The sequence below is a fragment of the Armigeres subalbatus genome, chromosome 3 (assembly GCF_024139115.2).
Source record: "Armigeres subalbatus isolate Guangzhou_Male chromosome 3, GZ_Asu_2, whole genome shotgun sequence".
In the NCBI taxonomy this organism is placed as follows: domain Eukaryota; kingdom Metazoa; phylum Arthropoda; class Insecta; order Diptera; family Culicidae; genus Armigeres; species Armigeres subalbatus.
The window spans coordinates 336,800,993-336,824,230 of record NC_085141.1 but is presented as its reverse complement, the minus strand read 5'-3'; the positions used below and the strand labels follow the sequence as shown (position 1 = coordinate 336,824,230).

Below are 23,238 nucleotides of genomic sequence, written 5' to 3'. Positions count from 1 at the left end.
TTACGGTCCCTTTTTGCCTTTCTCGTATACAAAGTATACGTAAAGGCTATATGTTCGCTCCAAAAACGAACTTTTGATTGGAGTCCCGGAGACCCATAGTGTTATATACCGATCGACTCAGCTCGACGAATTGAAGTGATGTCTGTGTGTATGTGTGTGTGTATGTGTGTGCGTATGTGTGTGTGTATGTGTGTGTATGTGTGTGTGTATGTGTGTGCGCAAAATAATCTCACTCATTTTTCAGGCACTTATCCTTAACCGATTTGCTCGCAACAAGTTGCATTCAACGTAGAATCTTGTCCCATTGTTTCGTATTGAAAGTTGGCCCAATCGGACTATGGGCTTCGGAATTATGGCCAAAATATATTTATGTATAAGAAAAATTCTCACTCACTTTTTAGGCACTTACTCTAAGCTGATTTTCTCGCAACAAGTTTCATTCGACGTAGAATCTTGCCCAATTGTTTCGTATTGAAAATTGGCCCAATCGGACTATGGGTTTCGAAGTTGTGGCCAAAATTCATTTTTGTACATAAGAACACGTACAAAATTCTCACTCATTTTTCAGGTACTTATCTTTAACGGATTTTCTCGCAACAAGTTGCATTCGACGCAGAATTTTGTCCCATTGTTTCCTATTGAAAATTGGCTGAATCAGACTATGGGACTCGGAGTTATAGCCAAAATATATCTTTTATAAGAAAAATTCTCACTCACTTTTTAGGCACTTACTCTAAGCTGATTTTCTCGCAACAAGTTTCACTCGACGTAGAATCTTGCCCAATTGTTTCGTATTGAAAATTGGCCCAATCGGACTATGGGTTTCGAAGTTGTGGCCAAAATTCATTTTTGTACATAAGAACACGTACAAAATTCTCACTCATTTTTCAGGTACTTATCTTTAACGGATTTTCTCGCATTCGACGCAGAATCTTGTCCCATTGTTTCCTATTGAAAATTGGCGGAATCGGACTATGGGATTCGGAGTCATGGCCAAAATATATTTTTTATAAGAAAAATTCTCACTCACTTTTCAGGCACTTACTCTTAGCTGATTTACTCGCAACAAGTTTCATTCGACGTAAAATATTGTCCAATTGTTTCGTATTGAAAATTGGCCCAATCGGACTATGGGTTTCGAGACTATGGCCAAAATTATTTTTTTTACATAAGAAACACGTACAAAATTCTCACTCATGTTTCAGGCACTTAACTTTAACTGATTTTCTCGCAACAAGTTGCATTCGACGCAGAATCTTGTCCCATTGTTTCCTATTGAAAATTGGCGGAATCGGACTATGGGATTCGGAGTTATGGCCAAAATATATTTTTTATAAGAAAAATTCTCACTCACTTTTTAGGCACTTACTCTTAGCTGATTTACTCGCAACAAGTTTCATTCGACGTAGAATATTGTCCAATTGTTTCGTATTGAAAATTGGCTCAATCGGACTATGGGTTTCGAAGTTATGGCCAAAATTATTTTTGCCTTTCTCGTATACAAAGTATACGTAAAGGCGATATGTTCGCTCCAAAAACGAACTTTTGATTGGAGTCCCGGAGACCCATAGTGTTATATACCGATCGACTCAGCTCGACGAATTGAGGTGATGTCTGAGTGTATGTGTGTGTGTGTATGTGTGTGTGTATGTGTGTATGTGTGTGTGTATGTGTGTGTGTATGTGTGTGTGTATGTGAGTGCGCAAAATAATCTCACTCATTTTTCAGGCACTTATCCTTAACCGATTTTCTCGCAACAGGTTTCATTCGACGTAGAATCTTGCCCAATTGTTTCGTATTGAAAATTGGCCCAATCGGACTATGGGTTTCGAAGTTGTGGCCAAAATTCATTTTTGTACATAAGAACACGTATCTTTAACGGATTTTCTCGCAACAAGTTGCATTCGACGCAGAATCTTGTCCCATTGTTTCCTATTGCAAAATTGGCGGAATCGGACTATGGGATTCGGAGTTATGGCCAAAATATATTTTTTATAAGAAAAATTCTCACTCACTTTTCAGGCACTTACTCTTAGCTGATTTACTCGCAACAAGTTTCATTCGACGTAGAATATTGTCCAATTGTTTCGTATTGAAAATTGGCCCAATCGGACCATGGGTTTCGAAGCTATGGCCAAAATTATTTTTTTTACATAAGAAACACGTACAAAATTCTCACTCATTTTTCAGGCACTTATCTTTAACTGATTTTCTCGCAACAAGTTGCATTCGACGCAGAATCTTGTCCCATTGTTTCCTATTGAAAATTGGCGGAATCGGACTATGGGATTCGCAGTTATGGCCAAAATATATTTTTTATAAGAAAAATTCTCACTCACTTTTCAGGCACTTACTCTTAGCTGATTTACTCGCAACAAGTTTCATTCGACGTAGAATATTGTCCAATTGTTTCGAATTGAAAATTGGCCCAATCGGACTATGGGTTTCGAAGTTATGACCAAAATTATTTTTGCCTTTCTCATATACAAAGTATACGTAAAGGCGATATGTTCGCTCCAAAAACGAACTTTTGATTGGAGTCCCGGAGACCCATAGTGTTATATACCGATCGACTCAGCTCGACGAATTGAGGTGATGTCTGAGTGTATGTGTGTGCGTATGTGTGTGTGTATGTGTGTGTGTATGTGTGTGTGTATGTGTGTGTGTATGTGTGTGTGTATGTGTGTGTATGTGTGTGTGTATGTGAGTGCGCAAAATAATCTCACTCATTTTTCAGGCACTTATCCTTAACCGATTTTCTCGCAACAGGTTTCATTCGACGTAGAATCTTGCCCAATTGTTTCGTATTGAAAATTGGCCCAATCGGACTATGGGTTTCGAAGTTGTGGCCAAAATTCATTTTTGTACATAAGAACACGTATCTTTAACGGATTTTCTCGCAACAAGTTGCATTCGACGCAGAATCTTGTCCCATTGTTTCCTATTGCAAAATTGGCGGAATCGGACTATAGGATTCGGAGTTATGGCCAAAATATATTTTTATAAGAAAATTCTCACTCACTTTTTAGGCACTTACTCTTAGCTGATTTACTCGCAACAAGTTTCATTCGACGTAGAATATTGTCCAATTGTTTCGTATTGAAAATTGGCCCAATCGGACCATGGGTTTCGAAGCTATGGCCAAAATTATTTTTTTTTACATAAGAAACACGTACAAAATTCTCACTCATTTTTCAGGCACTTATCTTTAACTGATTTTCTCGCAACAAGTTGCATTCGACGCGAAATCTTGTCCCATTATTTCGTATTGAAAATTGGCGGAATCGAACTATGGGATTCGGAATTATGGCCAAAATATATTTTTTATAAGAAAAATTCTCACTCACTTTTTAGGCACTTACTCTTAGCTGATTTACTCGCAACAAGTTTCATTCGACGTAGAATATTGTCCAATTGTTTCGTATTGAAAATTGGCTCAATCGGACTATGGTTTTGAAGTTACGGCCAAAAAAAATTTTTTTTCATGAGAAACACGTACAAAATTCTCACTCATTTATCAGGCACTTATCTTTAACGGATTTTCTCGCAACAAGTTGCATTCGACGCGGAATCTTGTCCCATTGTTTCGTATTGAAAATTGGCGGAATCGGACTATGGAGTTATGGCCAAAATACATTTTTCAAAATCTCACTCATTTTAGTCACATATGTACCCTCAGCCGATTTGCTCACAAGAAGTTGCATTCGATGCAGAATCCGGTCCCATTGTTTTCTGTTGAAAATTGGCCGGATCGGACTATAGGCTCAGAAGTTATGGTCAAAATACTTTTTTTTCACCAAAAGTGCGTAGATATTACTCACTCGAAAGAAACGAGAAAGGCACCATCACCGCTAGGTGGATTAATCTGGGTTTTTTCGTTGTTATTCTTGATTTCTGAGTCCTTTGGCTTCATAGTTCATGCTCTTTTGGGCCTTTAGACCCCCTTGTTTTTGCCAGTTCTGGGCAGTGGATATAGCCCCCGAACTTGATCTTTCGTTTTTTTATTCATTCAACTCCCAGCATTATATCATGCCTTTCAGCATCACTTTTACGCTGAGCCATTCAATTTCCAATTCGGTAGCGGACTGCACAGGTTTCATCTTCGTCGGTCATCTCCGCATTAGCATTTTTTCTTCTTCCAGCGACTCTTCGGTTATCGTAAGGACGACATCATTCGCGAGTCCAAATATCTTCACGCCGTTGTGCAACTTTAGCATCAGCACCCCGTTGTAAATCACGTTCCATAGCGATGGGCCGAGTATGGAGCTTTGCGGAACGCCAGCCGCAAGCCTAATCGACTTATGCCCCGAATTCGTTTCGTAAACCAGAATCCGGTTCTAGAAGTTGCTCTTAAGGATTCTACACAAAAAGTTAGGAACCCGCATTCCGTACACCGCAAGGCGCCTACCATACATCAATTTACTCGCAACAAGTTGCATTCGACGCAAAATCCTGTTTCATTATTTCCTATTGAAAATTGGGTCTCAAAAGTTATGGCCAAAATACTGTTTTTAAAATGCACGAGAAAGGCATCTAGGTGGCTTAATTAGGGTTTTATGGTCATGATTACGTAAATGGCCGCCAACTTGCCTGCGGGTTAGTCTCTGATTTGACGTTTTTGGAGGTCAACTGCACCCACCGCTCTGAGCATTTTGACCAATGTGGCAAATAAGAAGGTGCTGATTATGTGAATTCAAGACTTCTTATGAACCACATTGATCAAAATGCTCGAACTGAGGGTGCAGTTGACCTCCACAAACGTCAAATTAGAGATTAACCCGCAGGCATGCTGGCGGCTGCGGGGAATAAAGTGATTCTGAAAAATGCATTTGCATTTGTTGGTTACGTTGATGGATAAAGTGTAACGTACTTTTTATTTCATGATAAAAATAATGAAATAAACTAAAATATTTAAAAATGACATTAGTAGAAAAAATGATAACGAATTTGAAATTCAATCGTAGTTGGCATTTGAAATGCCAGCATACTAAGAAGCTAATGAGAAGAAATTTGAAATTCAATCTCAGTAGGCTGACAGGAATTCTAGATGATTCGAACGGTGAAAATAAACGATCATTCAGTGTTATGTTTTTGAGGCGTGAGCATGCGAATTATCCTTCGGTGTTCCGCGCTTGTTTTCGTTGGTAAAAAGACAAATCGGAAGACGGATTTGCTTGGCTACGACAATGACGTAGTCGTTGCTCCCTACAAGGTAAGAAAGGTCAGCAGTAGAAGAAAAGCTGAATGAGGAAAAAATATGGTAAGCCTCCGACATGAAAAATTTGACAAATCGGAAGACGGATTTGCTTGGCTACGACAGCGGCCATTACCGCTCGCGGAAACTGGATACGAAAAAAGGTAAAAACAATAAATTTGACGTTTATGCGAAATCCGGGTTAAGTTCACACCTCGGGAATTTGGTCTGAGGACGAATCCGAGCCTCTTGAAGGCAGTCTTCCGAGCCTCTTGAAAGGAGGCCTTTGAGCATTTGAAGGATTCCAAGCCTCTTGAAAGGAGGATTCCAAGCCTCTTGGAAGGAGGCTTCCGAGCCTCTTGAAAGGAGGCTTCCGAGCCTCTTGAAAGAAGACTTCCGAGCCTCTTGAAAGAAGACTTCCGAGCCTCTTGAAAGGAGGCTTCCGAGCCTCTTGAAAGGAGGCTTCCGAGCCTCTTGAAAGGAGGCTTCCGAGCCTCTTGAAAGGAGGCTTCCGAGCCTCTTGAAAGGAGGCTCTGAGGCCTCTTGAAAGGAGGCTCTGAGCCTCTTGAAAGGAGGCTTCCAGGCCTCTTGAAATGAGGCTTCCAGGCCTCTTGAAAGAAGTCTTTGAGTCTCTTGAAAGGAGGCTTCGAGCCTCTTGAAGGAGGCTCTGGAGCCTCTTGAAAGGAAGCTTCTGAGTCTCTTGAAAGGAGGCTTTGAGCCTCTTGAAAAGAGGCTTCTGAGCCAGTTGAAAATAGGCTTCTGGAGCCTCTTGAAAGGAGGCTTCTGAGCTTCTTGAATGGAGGCTGAGGCCTCTTGAAAGGAGGCTTCTGAGCCTCTTGAAAGGAGGCTTGAGCCTCTTGAAAGGAGGCTTCTGAGCCTCTTGAAAGGAGGCTTCTGAGCCTCTTGAAAGGAGGCTTGAGGCCTCTTGAAGGAGGCTTCTGAGCCTCTTGAAAGGAGGCTTCCGGGCCTCTTGAAAGGAGGCTTCCAGGCCTCTTGAAAGGAGGCTTCCAGGCCTCTTGAAAGGAGGCTTCTGAGCCTCTTGAAAGGAGGCTCCTGAGCCTCTTGAAAGGAGGCTTGGAGCCTCTTGAAAGGAGGCTTCTGAGCCTCTTGAAAGGAGGCTTCTGAGCCTCTTGAAGGAGGCTCTGAGCCTCTTGAAAGGAGGCTTCTGAGCCTCTTGAAAGGAGGCTTCTGAGCCTCTTGAAAGGAGGCCTGAGCCTCTTGAAAGGAGGCTTCCGAGCCTCTTGAAAGGAGGCTTCCGAGCCTCTTGAAAGGAGGCTTCCGAGCCTCTTGAAAGGAGGCTTCCGAGCCTCTTGAAAGGAGGCTTCCGAGCCTCTTGAAAGGAGGCTTCCGAACCTCTTGGAAGGAGGCTTCCGAACCTCTTGAAAGGAGGTTTCCGAGCCTCTTGAAAGAAGGCTTCCGAGCCATCTTAAGAGGAGGCTTCTGAGCACCTTGAAGGGACGCTTCTCGGCATCTTTAAAGGCGACTTCCAAGTCTCTATAAAAATTCCTAACCTCTTAAAAAAGGGTTCTAAGCCTCTAAAAAAAAAGCATCCGACCCCCATAAAAGGAGGCTTCGAAAGAGGTTTCCGAGCTTTTTGAAACTAGGCTTCCGAGCCTCTCAAAAAACAGGGCTTCCAAGCCCCTTGAAAGATGTTTTCGAAGAATTCTTGACATGAGGTATCCGAGCATCCACTTATTTTAGCTATGCCAAGTGACAGTGGAGGCTTTCGAGCCTCTTGAAAGGAGGCTTCCGAGCCTCTTGAAAGGAGGCTTCCGAGTCTCTTGAAAGGAGGCTTCCGAGTCTCTTGAAAGGAGGCTTTCGAGCCTATTGAAAGGAGGCTTCCGAGCCTATTGAAAGAAGGCTTCCGAGCCTATTGAAAGGAGGCTTCCGAGCCTCTTGAAAGGAGGCTTCCGAGCCTCTTGAAAGGAGGCTTCTGAGGCCTCTTAAAAGGAGGCTTCTGAGCCTCTTGAAAGGAGGCTTCTGAGCCTCTTGAAAGGAGGCTTCCGAGGCCTCTTGAAAGGAGGCTTCGAGGCCTCTTGAAGGAGGCTTGAGCCTCTTGAAAGGAGGCTTGAGGCCTCTTGAAAGGAGGCTTCTGAGCCTCTTGAAAGGAGGCCTGAGCCTCTTGAAAGGGAGGCTTCTGAGGCCTCTTGAAAGGAGGCTTCTGAGCCTCTTGAAAGGAGGCTTCTGAGGCCTCTTGAAAGGAGGCTTCCTGAGCCTCTTGAAAGGAGGCTTCTGAGCCTCTTGAAAGGAGGCTTCCAGGCCTCTTGAAAGGAGGCTGAGCCTCTTGAAAGGAGGCTTCCGAGCCTCTTGAAAGGAGGCTTCCAGGCCTCTTGAAGGAGGCTTCTGAGCCTCTTGAAGGGAGGCTTCTGAGGCCTCTTGAAAGGAGGCTTGAGGCCTCTTGAAAGGAGGCTTCCTGAGCCTCTTGAAAGGAGGCTTGAGCCTCTTGAAAGGAGGCTTCCAGGCCTCTTGAAAGGAGGCTTCCAGGCCTCTTGAAAGGAGGCTTCTGAGCCTCTTGAAAGGAGGCTTCTGAGCCTCTTGAAAGGAGGCTTCTGAGCCTCTTGAAAGGAGGCTTCTGAGCCTCTCTTGAAAGGAGGCTTGAGCCTCTTGATAGGGAAGGCCTGAGCCTCTTGAAGGGCTCTGAGGCCTCTTGAAAGGAGGCTTCCAGGCCTCTTGAAAGGAGGCTTCTGAGCCTCTTGAAAGGAGGCTGCCGGGCCTCTTGAAGGAGGCTGCTGAGCCTCTTGAAAGGAGGCTGCCGAGCCTCTTGAAAGGAGGCTGCTGAGCCTCTTGAAAGGAGGCTGCCAGGCCTCTTGAAAGGAGGCTGGGAGCCTCTTGAAGGAGGCTTCTGGGCCTCTTGAAAGGAGGCTTCTGAGCCTCTTGAAAGGAGGCCTGAGGCCTCTTGAAAGGAGGCTTCTGAGCCTCTTGAAAGGAGGCTTCTGAGCCTCTTGAAAGGAGGCTTCTGAGCCCTCTTGAAGGAGGCTGAGGCCTCTTGAAAGGAGGCTTCTGAGCCTCTTGAAGGAGGCTTCCAGGCCTCTTGATAGGAGGCTTCCAGGCCTCTTGAAAGGAGGCTTGAGCCTCTTGAAGGAGGCTTCTGAGGCCTCTTGAAGGAGGCTTCCAGGCCTCTTGAAAGGAGGCTTGAGGCCTCTTGAAAGGAGGCTTCTGAGCCTCTTGAAAGGAGGCTTGAGCCTCTTGAAGGAGGCTTCCAGGCCTCTTGAAAGGAGGCTTCTGAGGCCTCTTGAAGGAGGCTTCCGAGCCTCTTGAAAGGAGGCTTCCAGGCCTCTTGAAAGGAGGCTTCTGAGCCTCTTGAAGGAGGCTTCCGAGCCTTTGAAAGGAGGCTTCGAGCCTTTTGAAAGGATGCTTCCGAGCCTTTTGATAGGAGGCTTCTGAGCATCTTGAAAGGAGGCTTCCGAGCCTCTTGAAAGGAGGCTTCCGAGCCTCTTGAAAGGAGGCTTCCGAGCCTCTTGAAAGGAGGCTTCCGAGCCTCTTGAAAGGAGACTTCCGAGCCTCTTGAAAGGAGGCTTCCGAGCCTCTTGAAAGGAGGCTTCCGAGCCTCTTGAAAGGAGACTTCCGAGCCTCTTGAAAGGAGGCTTCCGAGCATCTTAGGAGGAGGTTTCTGAGCACCTTTAAAGGAGACTTCCAAGCCTCTTTACTTTTGAAAGAAGGCTTCCAAATTTCTTGCAACGAAGCTACCGAGCTTTTCGGATAAAAGGCCTTCATGTCTTTTAACTGAAGGCTTCTGAACCTTTAGATTCTTGATTTTAGCTCGGAGGCATATTAATCAATATTTTGTCTGGATCAGGTAGATTTCATTATTTTATATTTTGATCTACACAATACGCAGGATTGGGTCTTTCGGGTTGAGAGATAGATGTTGACTGCTTTGCTATCAAGATGATAAGAGATCGAGCTACATCTCGATTGCTTTATTTGTAGAAAGGAACACAAAAGCACTTATATACTTCTTCTTCTTCTTCTTCTTATTGGCATTACATCCCCACACGGGGACAGAGCCGCCTCGCAGCTTAGTGTTCATTAAGCACTTCCACAGTTATTAACTGCGAGGTTTCTAAGCCAGGTTACCATTTTTGCATTCGTATATCATGAGGCTAGCACGATGATACTTTTATGCCCAAGGAAGTCGAGACAATTTCCAATCCGAAAATGCCTAGACTGGCACCGGGAATCGAACCCAGCCACCCTCAGCATTGTCTTGCTTTGTAGCCGCGCGTCTTACCGTACGGCTAAGGAGGGCCCTTACTTATATACTAGTTAACAATAAAACACACGTTAATACTTCGGAGCGATATAGTAGCATATTTTAGGGGTGGTATACACCACACATTGAAGCCTTCATACGTTGCTCTGCTTGGGGTGGACAGGATTCAAAAGACTTTGATTTTCTGATCGCCATGCATATTATGTACAATGGAAAGTTTTGAAATTAGAAATTTTAAAATTTTATCAATAAGTTTTTTTGGAATTGTAATAAATACATCTGCCATTGAGAACCTCTGCTGTAAGAGATAACAGCGCATCTAGTGTTTTAATACTTCTGCTTCTACTTGCCGGATGCTCTTCGTCGGAAGATTCAGTTCTCAATGTTAACAAAGCCAAAACTTTGGATGTGAGCACAGTGATCCCTTTCAGCTTTACAGATTCCAGCAACGAGGAATGCGGAAAACTTCCAGTATCTTAGCAAATGATAGTTTTCAGATTTTTCAGAAGAAAATCCATGAATATATTTAAAAGAATCCCTCGTGGAAAATCGGAAGAACTTTTCAATTTGGCAATTTCCCGTGGAAATTCTGGAAAATTTCATACTGCGGCTCATGGGTTCGAGTCCCATCGAAGGGAAAGTGGTTACCTCCAATACATTTTCCAAATCAGTATCTTCCACATTTTTTTTTATAATCAGACTAAGGCCGGAGTGGCCTGTGCTGCACATAAAAGACTTCTCCATTCAGCTCGGTCCATGGCTGCACTTCGCCAACCACGCAGTCTGCGGAGGGTCCGCAAGTCGTCCTCCACCTGATCGATCCACCTTGCCCGCTGTGCACCTCGCCTTCTTATACCCGTCGGATCGTTGTCGAGAACCATTTTCCATCTTCCACATAACGTACATATTCACATATGAGTTTTCATAACATTGTAAATTAACATCCAAGTCGGGTGGCTTAATCCCCGGAAATAGACAATTAACTTTGATTGAACTGAAATTTCATATGCAAATTTCTTAAGATATTCCCATGGAAATTATGGGGATTGTCGTGGAAAACTGGAGAGAAACTCTCGTTCATTTTTTTAAACATCCTTAACCCTTTCCTTCCCATGGTAGCTGTAGAGCTCCATCAAATTGTGCACCTTCCAACATTCATCGAATTGTTTCAACAACAAAAAGCAGTATTTGGCACAACTTTATGGTTTCATTAGACTGCTAATATAATATTATTTTTTTCCAAGTTCGTTTATTTGGTAGGCTCAGGCGTGTATAACACTTTACGGAGCCATGGTTCTTTGTGATATGTGCAATCAATATCATTTCATTTTTCAGTTAGTAAGAGCGGGGTAGAGGCCAACGTACTCGTGGTGACTCGAGGTTAGTTTACAATGTTTAAGGATGGACGGGGCTAAGGATTTGGGATCAAGGAATTTCAGCTTCTTATCCGGGCATTTGGCGTCAGGGACCACATCGTGTCATAATCAGTTTTGTGTAAAAATAGTGAAACTATTGAAAGCAATCAAGTAACTGTTGATTTACAATCAATTTTCTTTAATCACTTATTTTAGGTGATTGAAATCTTTGAAAAAAGTCTTGGAAAAGAGAGGGTTAATCGATTTGTTTTAAAGTTACATTTGACGGAGAATCCTGTTTTATATTCAAGACTGACCGAAATAATATGACTAAATTACAATTTTTAATATCTCAAACGCGTCAAAAAATGTACCCTTCCTGTCTTGCTGTTTCTTATTGAAAAATGTTCAAATTGTACAATGAACTAAGAAGTCTTCAAAATTCAATTCCATCATCGGGGGTAACAATGTGTCTGAGGGTAAGAATAGGTCATTGCTCTCAACGACAGTGTGGACGTTTGATAGCGAAATCGTTCAAAAAGGTCTTTTAGAATTTAGACTTTTTGCTCACAGATACATTCAACCTATTCCATAAGCATTCTTATTAGTTGAAACAGTGGCCAATAATCACCCCCATTTGAGCCATTGTTACCCCCGAGAACGGTTTTTGAAAAAGAAAATAAATTTTTAAATTTGATAAATAAAATAAATAAGATATACACTTATGCTTATTAAGGTACAACACTATTAAGATTAACAACGCTTGTAATACACAACATGAACGAGCCTGCATGAGCGATCAAGGTTCGCGGGTCAGAAACAATTTTTCATAAGAAAATTGATTGACGAACTGAGTCAGATTTTGAACTGGGTATGAAAATGCTTTGTTTCATGGCGCCAGAATCACAAGAAGTAAAATTATAGGTACATGATTCAATTCCATCTTTCATCTCTCGGTAAATTGTGCCAAAAGAGCAATGTTTCATGGTCACCCATCAACATTTCAAACAAGTCTCGCAGCTTGAACTACTTGCAGTCATCTGTAAAATTTTAATTAATTCCTCAGAACGAAATTTCCCACACAAAGCAGCTTTGAAGCTACTTCATGAGTTATTCTGCAGTGCTCCAAGTAAGTATGAACATTGGCAACAATACAAGTATGGAACAATAAACTTTTTGCTGCTAGAATGGCAACCTTTCGTACATGGAGCTCGTACTGGGGTGGGTAAGGGGTGGGTAAATTCCATTACTTCATTATTCACCCCTTACTTTGAACATATTTGCAGTAAAAATGCATCTATGAGCAGGTGTGTGAAGCACGCTGACACACATCACCAGCTGAAATTGCATTCTGCGATAGAGCACGGGAGCTTATTTATTTTATTATTTATTTCAACTAGTGAGAGCAGAGAGGAACACGTGCGAATTCGCGCGCTTCCTTGCCATGGTATTGGTGACACCATTCGGCTGAATGCGTAAACAAACAAAACAAACGATCGACTGTATTAGTGAGGGGTACCGTCGGAGAATATTCTCACGCGTCATCTCAACACCGGAGAACTATACTGGCGAAAAGTTTTGTTCTCGTAAATTGAGGTGGAGCCGTCTGACTGACTGGACACCGAAGACGAGCAATTTTATTACCAATCTTGCAATCGTTCGAATCGGTAGTGTTCCCTTGTGCGGTCCGCGAAATTGGTGCTTGGTGGTTCCAAACTGCAAAGTGAATCCAAAGTGCTGTAAATTAGTGCTAAGCCTGGTCTCAACAACGAGTGAAAGTGAAATTTGTGTTTTAGTTGCAGTGTCAAGGAAGTAGAAGAAGCTTCCTAGTGACCTGATTAAAAAGTCAGGTAGATACAAGTGCAGAAATCTCCTGGATCGAAGTAAAGCTAGCTCGAAAGTGCATTTGTGCTAAATAGTGTGGAAGAAACAGAAGTGTTGTTATCTGTCAAGTGATTAGAAGCAGAACACGACAATGGAGGACGACAACAAAAAGCCCTACAAGGTAGGTCAATAGTTCCAATATATTTTGCATCCTAGCTCTGGTGACCTGCTTTCGCGATAGAGGAAGCATATCCCTAGGACGGTGGAATTAGTTGAAAACTGCTTCGGTAGCTTCCTTCAGAGTTTCAGAGTATGGTGTTTGATACGCGACTGGCGAGAGTTGAAATTTTGAGAGGAATATGGGAATGCACGATACAACACTTTGTCGGAAACTCTCGCAAAGGCTTCCTAGGAAGAGAAGCAAGTCTCGATGCTCATTTATGTATTAAGCTATCAACTCTGTTGATTGTTTGGAAAATTGGATCAGAGGGAATATCGCGATAAATAAGGAGTGGGGTTTCGCTATTTTAATGACATGCAGGGTCTTGGTGGAAAAGTCTCAAGCATGGTCGACTCCGGGTGAACGAGGACTTAATTGATTCTGGAGAGGTTCGTTTGTTTGCGTTTTGATGGTGGTGTTTGCTATCGTTGAAAGGTTTAGCAAACCGGGTAAGAACTCGATTGAAATGTTAACAATGCTTATCGTAATTTCAAGATCTGAACATCTAAAGTTTAGGAGAAACATTTGACCATTTAAAAATGAGGCGGATCTTGAATAGGTATGTAGATCTGAACATGTAATAGTAAGCTATGATTCTAGGATGCTTCTAAGCAACACAGAATAAATAGAAAAGTCATTCTTGCTCTAACCGTACTGATGAACAGATGTTTCATTTCAATGCAGAACCATAATTGACCAAGATTCAAACGTTACAATCTGGCGACGAGGATGGGATGAAAAGGTATTTTTTAAAATATTTATACCTATATTGTAATGTGTGCATAATCAAATGTATTTTAAATTAAGAAGGAACTGATGGTTTGTATGGATTTTCTACCATTATGGTAACATTTGAGTCCTGGATCGAGATTATGGACTTTTAACTTTAAATGTAGGGTTAATGCAGGCATTTTCGTCTTTTCGTCATAGTCTCGAAAACCAATAAAAGAGCCACTACGACGATGGACGGAAATTCCTGCCGTGTCCCTGGCGAACGTATTATTTTTTGGAGTATCTACCTGGTGGTAGAAGAAAAATCTGTTAGAGTTATAGCTATGGTAATAGTAATGATGATAAGTCGAATTCGTATTAATGTATTGATCTATTAATTTATAACACAACTTGCAGGTGCAAATCGAAATGCGAGCTATTCCATCATTTTGCTGTGAACAAATAAGGCGTTTACAACTAGCTAGAGAGTGGAAGTCATGGAAAGGTGGTTTCGAATGCTATTTTGAAGCTCACGTTGTTCAGGAACAGAAGAGCTAAAATGCTGTATATTGGAGGTGGATAAATTGTATGATTTTTTCAAACCAGTACAAGACACGCTAGAGAGGCACCGCCCACATGAAATGCGACAAAAAAGGACGAGCGGTTGCGGATTTTAAAGGAAGATCAAACACTGTCACAGATATAGGCTTTGGGAGCTATGATCAAAAGCGTGGAGGAACAAGTGAAGGGATTCTCTAACACGAACTGCTGGGAGAGAATGTCCATCGTATTGAAAGACACATTGCCAGTGGATTCAAATGACAGGAACAATCCCGTTTTGCCCGAAAACAATTGTAATCAGCGGAGTGGAATGAAATGTTTGAGATGGGGAAGAGATGTTCATTTTTCAAATTTTCCGTATTGCCCTGCGCGAAATTAAGAATGTATAAATGCTCGGATGCGAGGTCATTTTGAGACAGTACAGTCCCACATCTCGATATTGAAGGGACCATCGAGATAGGGAGAGATCGAGGAATGGAAGGAAAATTGAAATGAGTACTAGATCCAAAAAAGCTCATTGCTATGGAAAACAACAAAACAAATGTCGTTTCCTGGTGTTTATGTGTTTGTTATAGTCCAAAGATGGTCTAGTAGCCTAAAAAATTGAACATATCGACATAGGGAGAGTGAATCCTGAACAAAATATGATCAGAACACATCGGAATAGAGAGGTATCGAGATAGGGGGTTATCGAGATGTAGAAGGCCCAAATGTATGTAGATTGAAGGGACTGAGGAAACCATCGACATAGGGAGAGATATCGAGATATAGAACATCGAGATGTAGACAGTCGACTGATCGAATGGACAAGAAATGTGTTCGATCTTATCAAAAAGATCTCAAGCTCAAGACATTGATGAAAGTACGGCTTGTTTGATCCTCTGAAACCAAATCTGAATCGCACATGAAAACATCTGATTCGGATAAAACGTATTACGCTTTTTACTCCAGAAAGTCAAATATTATCAAGTGTTGCGTTGACCGTATGAACCAGGGTATGCTGGAGGATTCAGGAGCTTATTGCAATTTAATTTGAGCAATTTGGGCGTAACTTATTTTGTAAACAAACAGTGGAAGGCGAATTACTGCCAAAGCAGGTATTTCCTGGGAAAACCACGACTTGTATTCTACAGAATAAGCTTTCCTCTATCAGGTAAGGGAACAGTGTGGTGGTGGAGCAAGAGATGTAACAACAAACGTAACAAGTCTTAGTTCAAAGGATTGCCGTTTGGGTTGTTAACTGATCCAGAAGCAAGAACATCATAGTCGTTTAAATAAGTAGAAGAACATCATATTCGTTTTAAATAAATTTTGTTTTAACATAAATTAAATAAACCTTTTGGGTATTATTCAGGTCCTCAATCGTTTAAAGCAACGTAATGTGAAACTGAACTGGGATAAATTCCTGTTCAAAGTTAAAGAGTTAGACTTCCTTGAACACATCACAACGGCTGATAGTATCCTGCCATCTAAACTTAAGACAGTTGCCATTCTGGGTCTCGGTATTTATATGAATAAATTGATTCGGAATCAATCATCAATTGATGAACTGCTACAAAAATTAACACAGAAAAGCGTACCTTTTGGGGGGGGAGGGGTCCCGTAGCGTAGTTGGCTACACGTTCGCCATACAAGCGAATGGTCATGGGTTCGATTCCCAGCCCCTTCACCAAACCCTCGTCAGTCGCCGGATCCGCAGCCCATACGGTGACGTTCTGGGGTGCACGCCTTACCGTCACGGCTGCCTGATGACGACTGACAACTTGTTCTTCTCGGAGGCATTCCTCCAACGTTACCCGGATAAATGGCAACCGAACCATGCAACCCCAGCTTAGCGTGTTAATCGGCGAGCCAACCCCCAGAGCCATGGCTTGTTGCTCGCCGATTAACACGCTAAGATGTGAATCTATAAACACACGCTGAAGGTTTTTTAATAAAAACCCAACATTTCCCTTCTTCTCTCATTAAAAAACGCAAAAAAAAATCTTCTGATATAGGATGCAATGCTTGTTTATCTCCTAGGTTATTTAAATGAGCTAAACTGCCGTGAATCGCATATTTGTCTCATCTTTGCTGGGTTTCTTATTCATATGGGAAAAATATGCGGTTCACGGCAGTAAAGATGAACATCTATTGCATCTGAGAAACCCAGAGGAGCGACATCCAATTTTTTTACTATGGATTTTGACAAGTTTGCCTGTTTGTTCTTTTCTGGGTGATAAATTTATCCCCCAGTGTCAAATTACCCTAATACTGATTTATTTTGCAATAGTATGTGCATGAATTTTGAATGTTTACGTTTTTACAGGAGAATATAATGCAAAACGCTCATACCACTCAATAATGCAACATGATACAATCATGAGAAAATAGAGAAAAATTTAACGAATTATCAATTAAAACAATTTTACACTTGATTCCATGCTTCAAACTTAAGAATGTTCAACTTATTTGCTCAATTATTTAGAATGCTAGTTGTCTAAGGTACTATCTATACCTTTGTTTGTTTTATATCATTTTCACCCTCGCAATTATTTATGTTGCATTCGCAGTGCACTCGTATTGGTGATTCAGAAAAGATGTGACAAAGATAGCGTAGCTTGTCATCCCCGTGGAGAAACCGGTTAACTTAATTGAAAAGCAAAATAAACAACATGATGGTTTTAATACCAAATCAATGATATAGAATATGGGTTTCCAAACTGTGGGTCGCGAAAGATTAAACGTGATTCAAACTTCCGTTCCTGTAAGTAATGAATGGATAATTAGAGAACAACAAACTTTCGAAGTCTTCTTTTGTTATCCGAGATTTGGGTAAATACAATTCAAATACAATCCAAATCTATTCAAAATCCAATTCAAATTCAATTCACATTCAATCCAAATCCATTTCAAATCCGTACATTCAATCCAACATTTAGTCTCGCGTATAGTATACCATCCATCTGAACTTCAGCATATTGATGTTGATGACCTTCCGAGCAAACGCCTTGCAAATGACGGTTATCTTGAATTTCGCAAAATCTGAGATATAATACCCAAATGAGAGAAGCGTAAACTAATACTGCTACCCAATAACGCCAACCTAACTTATGCATAATAAATTCGAACATCTGAATAGCTTTGTGAAATCCGGCAACTTTATTAATTTTGCAAACTCCAAAATATCTGTTCCTACAGGTGATCCCGCTATGGGTACTAAGTCAGTGCACTTCAAGATAAATTTCCAGATAATATATTTGGCTTTCCGAACAGTCTTGTAGCATAGAATATTTCTCCATTTCTATCAGATTGCATTACACAGAATTTTGTTTTTACCCGATTTTTTAGATCGTATTTTTGATCGTGTTACTTCAACTTACCACCAAAATCTTCACAACATGCTTCAAAAAATCCACAATAAATAAAAGAAAAATCATAAGATAATTAATCTGCGTTAAACATTCAAGATGAGTACAAAATTGAAAAAATGTAAATCGTGTAAAAACAGAATCCAGTGTATATCATAGCTCTACTTGTAGTCTCATGTACACTACCGCCGCCTAGTGGCTACATGAAGTCTAAATTTGTTTTAATCAAAACCAATGCTAGCAGTACTTTGAGATTTTCTTGATCGCAAACAAACAGTTGGTCTTCCATACGCACCTTGAAGTTTCACAAACTTTTTTCGGCTACCTTTCAGACATGCCTTATGATTTTCTAAACCACAAATCATTTGACGACAGTCTTCTAGACGCGTCTTGTGATTTTGCGAACCACAAATCATTTTCGACGGTCTTCGAGACGCGTCTTGTGAATTAGCAAACCATAAACCATTTTCTGACGGTCTAAGTACGAGACGTGCCTTGTGATTTTGCTAACCACAAACCAGTTTCCGACGGTCTTCGAGACACGTTTTGTGATTCAGCAAACCACAAACCATTTTACGACGGTCTTATGATTTTCTAAACCACAAACCATTTTACGACGATCTTCTAGATGCATCTTGTGATTTAGCAAACCACAAACCATGTTTCGACTGTCTTCGAGGCGCGTCTTGTGATTTTGCAAACCACAAACCATTTTCCGACGGTCTTCGAGACGCGTCTTGTGATTTAGCAAACCACAAACCATTTTTCGACGGTCTTCGAGACGCGTCTTGGGATTAAGCAAACCGCAAACCTTTTTCAGACGGTCTTCGAGACGTGTCTTGGGATTTAGCGAACCACAAACCATTTTCCGACGGTCTTCGAGACGCGCCTTGTGATTTAGCAAACCACAAATCATTTTCGACGGTCCTCCAGACGTTCCATGTGCTTATCAAACTAAATATATATCATTTTTCATAATTTAACCACATGAATTCAACTCATCTCATGAAATCAGCGACAGGATTAAAAAAATAGACTGGCAGAAGCGCCAAAATGTGGGGCCCTCATTGGCCGGAACGAAATTCTGTGACAGCGACTCTCCGTTGATGCGTGTGCACGCCACGGAGATCCTGCCAGGAGACAAGAGTCATGGCTTGCTGCTCGCCGATTGACACGCTGAGGAGTGAATCTATAAACACACACTGCGCTGAAGGCAAGATGCCTCACTCAAACCCCACAAGCGTGTCAGTGAAACGTGAATAACTGTTGGATCAATCTTAATAAAGTATTTTTCCTGAATATTTTGTCTTACGTGAGGTGAGCTATAATTGAGTGCTAGAGGCCGTTAAACAGACAATCGATATATGGCCCATAGGAAGAAACTATCCACCAGAGATGCATCCTGAACAGAACATGAGCCAAGAGCGTGCCTTGGTGTTGTAAGTTTTGAACTCTGAACATAGCTCAGTGTGCACTGGGTCGGTACGCAAGCAAATGATCATGGTAACTAATATTCCTTAGATTTGGAACTATGCAAAAACATACGAGCATGCTTGATTTCTATCCGTTAGATACCCATTACTAGTTGAAAAATGAGTCGCATGCCGTCGCTTGAGTTTGTTTTCCTAGGATACAAGTTGCTAAGTTAGGTCAATGTTCTTGAACAGTGTGCAGTGTTCAGAACTTTTTGAACACGAACACGCGTTCTCGTGTTTAGATCCACCAACTACTATTCCATCACATTGGCAACTCGTTAACCAAGACAAACCTTACCAAGGTTCCAATAAATTCCGCAAGAACTTGTGGCAAGTAGTCGTAGTCCGAACTTAATAATAAATATATTCATTATTCTTTTTTGCTTTCTTTTATTTTTAAGGCTAAATTGTGGAGTGCGCAAACGACCGTGTTTCGGAGTGCAGAACGAGGTCCGCGTTATTTCGTTCCACGTGGTCGGCCAAAAAGAAAATTAATTGATCCGAACGTATTTCAGAGTGCAAAATGATCTCGAGGTCCGCTTTTTTGTTCTGTCAGATGCGGTCAAAAAAGTGCACAATGATCAGAACGCATCTCGATGTCCGCGTTTATTTTGTGCTGCTTTGGGCAGTCGGAAAGAAATTTGTTTTAGTGCGCGGTTGACCGTGTTTCGGAATTCAGAACGATCTCGAGGTCCGCGTTATTTTGCTACACTTGGTCGACCAAAAAGAATATTGATTAGTGAACGTCCGATCGTGTTTCGCGGACGTGTTTCAAAAAGATCTCGAGGTCCGCCTCATGTTATTCAGTCTGGTGCGGTCGAAAAGAACATTTGATTTAGTGCGTGATCGACCGTGTTTCAAAGTGCAGAACGATCTCGAAGTCCGTGTTATTTTGATTACACGATCGCAAATTATGTAGACTATCTCCATCCTGCTTCTTGATACACTTTCATTTTCACCGTTCACCATAGTATTGCATGTAACCAAATTCACCTCTTGGCCATTACTCATGGCGTAAGCAGGGTGTCCATCCAGTCGGGAAAACCGGGAGAATCGGGAAAAAACGGGAATTGGACCCGACCGGAAAAAAACAGGAAAAATGCGGGAAATCATGAAACCAATCGGGAAATTGAACTATTGATCAAATCATAAACATTCATTACTAAAGTTATGAACTATTTTTTTCGACAAATCCACTACTTATACACAAGTTATCACACTATTTTTTGAAAATCTTCATGCTGGGCCTGAACCAGTTTTTAGAAAATAATGAGGAAATTTCTCGAGGAGCTCGAAGAGCAAGGCATTCTCAAGAGTTTCTAAAACTTATTGCTGAATATCTTTAAATTTTTCAAGTTATGATAAATAATATAGATGATTTTGAAACTACTGTTTCTTGAATCGTCAACTAGCAGTAATTAGGCCAGACCAGGACAAAAGAAACTCTCCGGCAATCCCAGGGTCGGCTAACTACTAGGTAATCAAGGGTTTTTCGTCGCAAACAAAAACTAACAACACAGAACTTTAACATTACTTATGCATTTTATTTGTTCCTAATTGTGCCGTGTGCGTGTTGTTTAGTGTAATAAGTTTGTGTTAATTTGTTAAGTGTGACCTAGTTTTAACGATGGTACCGGTACATACCGCTGGTACTCTCGATGACGATGCCGGAATAGCCGGTCCAGCTGTGCGGCCAGGAATCTCGATGGAATAGCGAGGCGAGCGTCGATACGGACGATTATTGTCCGACAGAGCCAGCGGGCGTTGCTGGACGATGGTGGGCAGGCGTCTTCCCTCGTAGGTGCGATCGGCCGGCCGTGGCTTAGCCACCTTGGACGGCCGAGAAGGGAAATCTCCTTTGCGGTTAGGGCCTACGGCCCGAGATAAAGGTCCTCCTTTGAGGATCCGTGGTCTTTTACGGTTATAGGCGCGGAAGCTTCGGAGGCTTCGCGGGCCAAACCGTGTGCTGGACGGAAAGCAGTTTGAAAAGAGACGTAGGAAAGGAGAATAGAGGTTTCTCCAATTATAAAATCTAGCTCCTGCTAGGAAGGGGAGGGGGGTGTTCTCACACACTGTTTCAACTGCACTTTTTAAAAAACACTTCTTCAGCACACGGACGCCTGATAATAAAAAGACCGAATTTGGGCAATGGCTCCTCTTTTAAAAGAAATTCTCTCCATATTTTTCCGCTATTTTGCATGTCATTTCATCCAACATGGCATTTTTCCAAGCACGATGGCAGGTTGGATATTTTATAGCACTCTCATTACAGCGGTACCAAACCCTAACGGTTCTGTGGTAGCTCTGCTGTTTTTACACGAGAAACGTGAAGGTTCCGAAACAACATCATAATTACAAAACAAAAATTAACATTATGTAACCAAACGGTTAAAATTTTTTAATGAAAACCGATTAATCTAAGAGGAATTAGAAGGATTCGTTCTGAAAAAAATTTGGTAATTGAGAAAATTTAAATTAATTTGAATTTTTTTTAATCCAAAATATTTTTCTATTTTTTACATAGAAAATAAAGAATAAGTTCCATAACATTGAAAATTCAAATATTGCAATAAAGGATGAACATTTTCAAACTTCAAATGTGGCATGAATAAACAGTCTTGAAACCAAAATTCTATAAATTCAAAATTTAAACGCACTAGGAGATTGATTTAAGAAAGTGTTTTTGAGCAGTGGAAACACAAATTTTGGTCGTAGATGGTTAAATAATATCATAAATAAAAATTCTGAAGCAATTCTTGAAAAATTTCTTATTTTGATTGATTGATTGTCTTTTTTTTTTAAATAAACAGGCAAACCTAGGCTGGCTCATCTTTGGAAATTATCTGTTCTAGAATTAGATACCACAAGAAATTATTGTGGATTCTAATTCCTTTGATTGTGACATGTGGCAAAAATGGTATTGATTCATACTGAACGGGTCTAAGAGCTTCCTAGTCTTCCCTATAATAAAACAAACATAACATTTTGCTGATTTCTTGTTTAGATCCGTTAATGTGATATTTTAGTATCAGTTTCTCAAACCGGTAAAAAATCGGGAATCCGAAAATCGATTTTGAATGGACACCCTGCGTAAGATAGTCGCGTAAAACTTCTGCACATCGTTTCTATTCATATAGTAAGAATTTATGGACCACGAAATATGATCTATTTAATTGACCTTTCCCGTCAAAAATCGTCTCCTTTTATTGTCTCAGTCGATTCTTTGACTTATTAACTACGAGATGAACCGTCCTAGGGCCGAAAATCTCGTAAATATATAGATAATTCAATTCAATTCCAAGGTCAACTTTCCCAAAGAACCTATATTTTTTAAAAACCTATAACTACTTTTAAAATCGAAAACAAACACCGCAAAAGTGCTGTACGTGTGAACCGGCCTGAAAAATTCACCCGATGTTCGTTTAAAAACGGGCCAATCTTAAAAAACAGCACTTTTTCGATTTTTGCTTTAAATTTTAAAAATACTTAAAAGCGGCAAAAAATATGGGTTATTTGGGAAAATGTCCTTCTGTGACAGCGACTCCAATAAACCAAATAATCGATTGAGCAAATAAAAATTTTGGACGGGAAAGGTCAATTCCTTCAGGTAAGTATGCGAAGTACGAACGGCACGCATTACCCAGCATTTACACTGCCATTTAGATGATAGATTACGCAGATATTTTTATAGTTGCTGAGAACAGTCGCATTCTTACCCTATTACCCGATTCAAATTCCATTTTCAAAACTATTCACGTCATTTTAATTTGCCCGGAATTGTGTAATGCAAACTTTATGCTTAATAACCATGGTCTCATTCAAAGCATCCCACATTAATATGTACTGCTTACTAATTTTACATATATTTAAAACGAGTAAACATTTTCTTATGAACGCACAGGTTAACAGACTCTACCCCGGCAAACATCCAAGTCTATCAAAACAACTCACCTTTCCGCTGGCAGAGCTCGTCATCCCATCCCTTAGAACGGAGTTATGAAAACCCGTCAGATCCTTTTATCCTCATTTGCGAGAAGAGCAATCACTCCTCATCATCCTGTGATTGACCTTCGACCTTGTTTGCGAGGAAAAGTGGTTCAGTAACCGCAGCCACCACCACCACCCGTTAATGTTGATTGGTTCATTAGGTTAATGGTTTTCAGTGAAGTAGGTACACGAGTCAAAAAGCGAACGTGGCGGGGGATATCAAACAGAAATGATGTAAAGGGTCATGCATGACGTGAAAGAGTTAATTGGTGTGCAATTAACCGTTTTCTCTATGCTGTACCATATATTCGCGATATGCAAATACCCTGGGTCCACGACCTTAAGCTT

General features: G+C 41.2%; 1 protein-coding gene across 1 annotated transcript in view; it reads left to right on the top strand.

The window, feature by feature from the left end:
• The first annotated feature begins 12,365 nt into the window (after positions 1 to 12,365).
• Positions 12,366 to 23,238, top strand: part of LOC134221344 (uncharacterized) — a 123,002-nt gene continuing 112,129 nt past the window's right edge. The window contains exon 1 of the mRNA XM_062700540.1: positions 12,366 to 12,767. Within this exon, the coding sequence (XP_062556524.1) occupies positions 12,738 to 12,767 (30 nt within the window). The 5' untranslated portion in view covers positions 12,366 to 12,737. The remainder of the gene's footprint in view (positions 12,768 to 23,238) is intronic.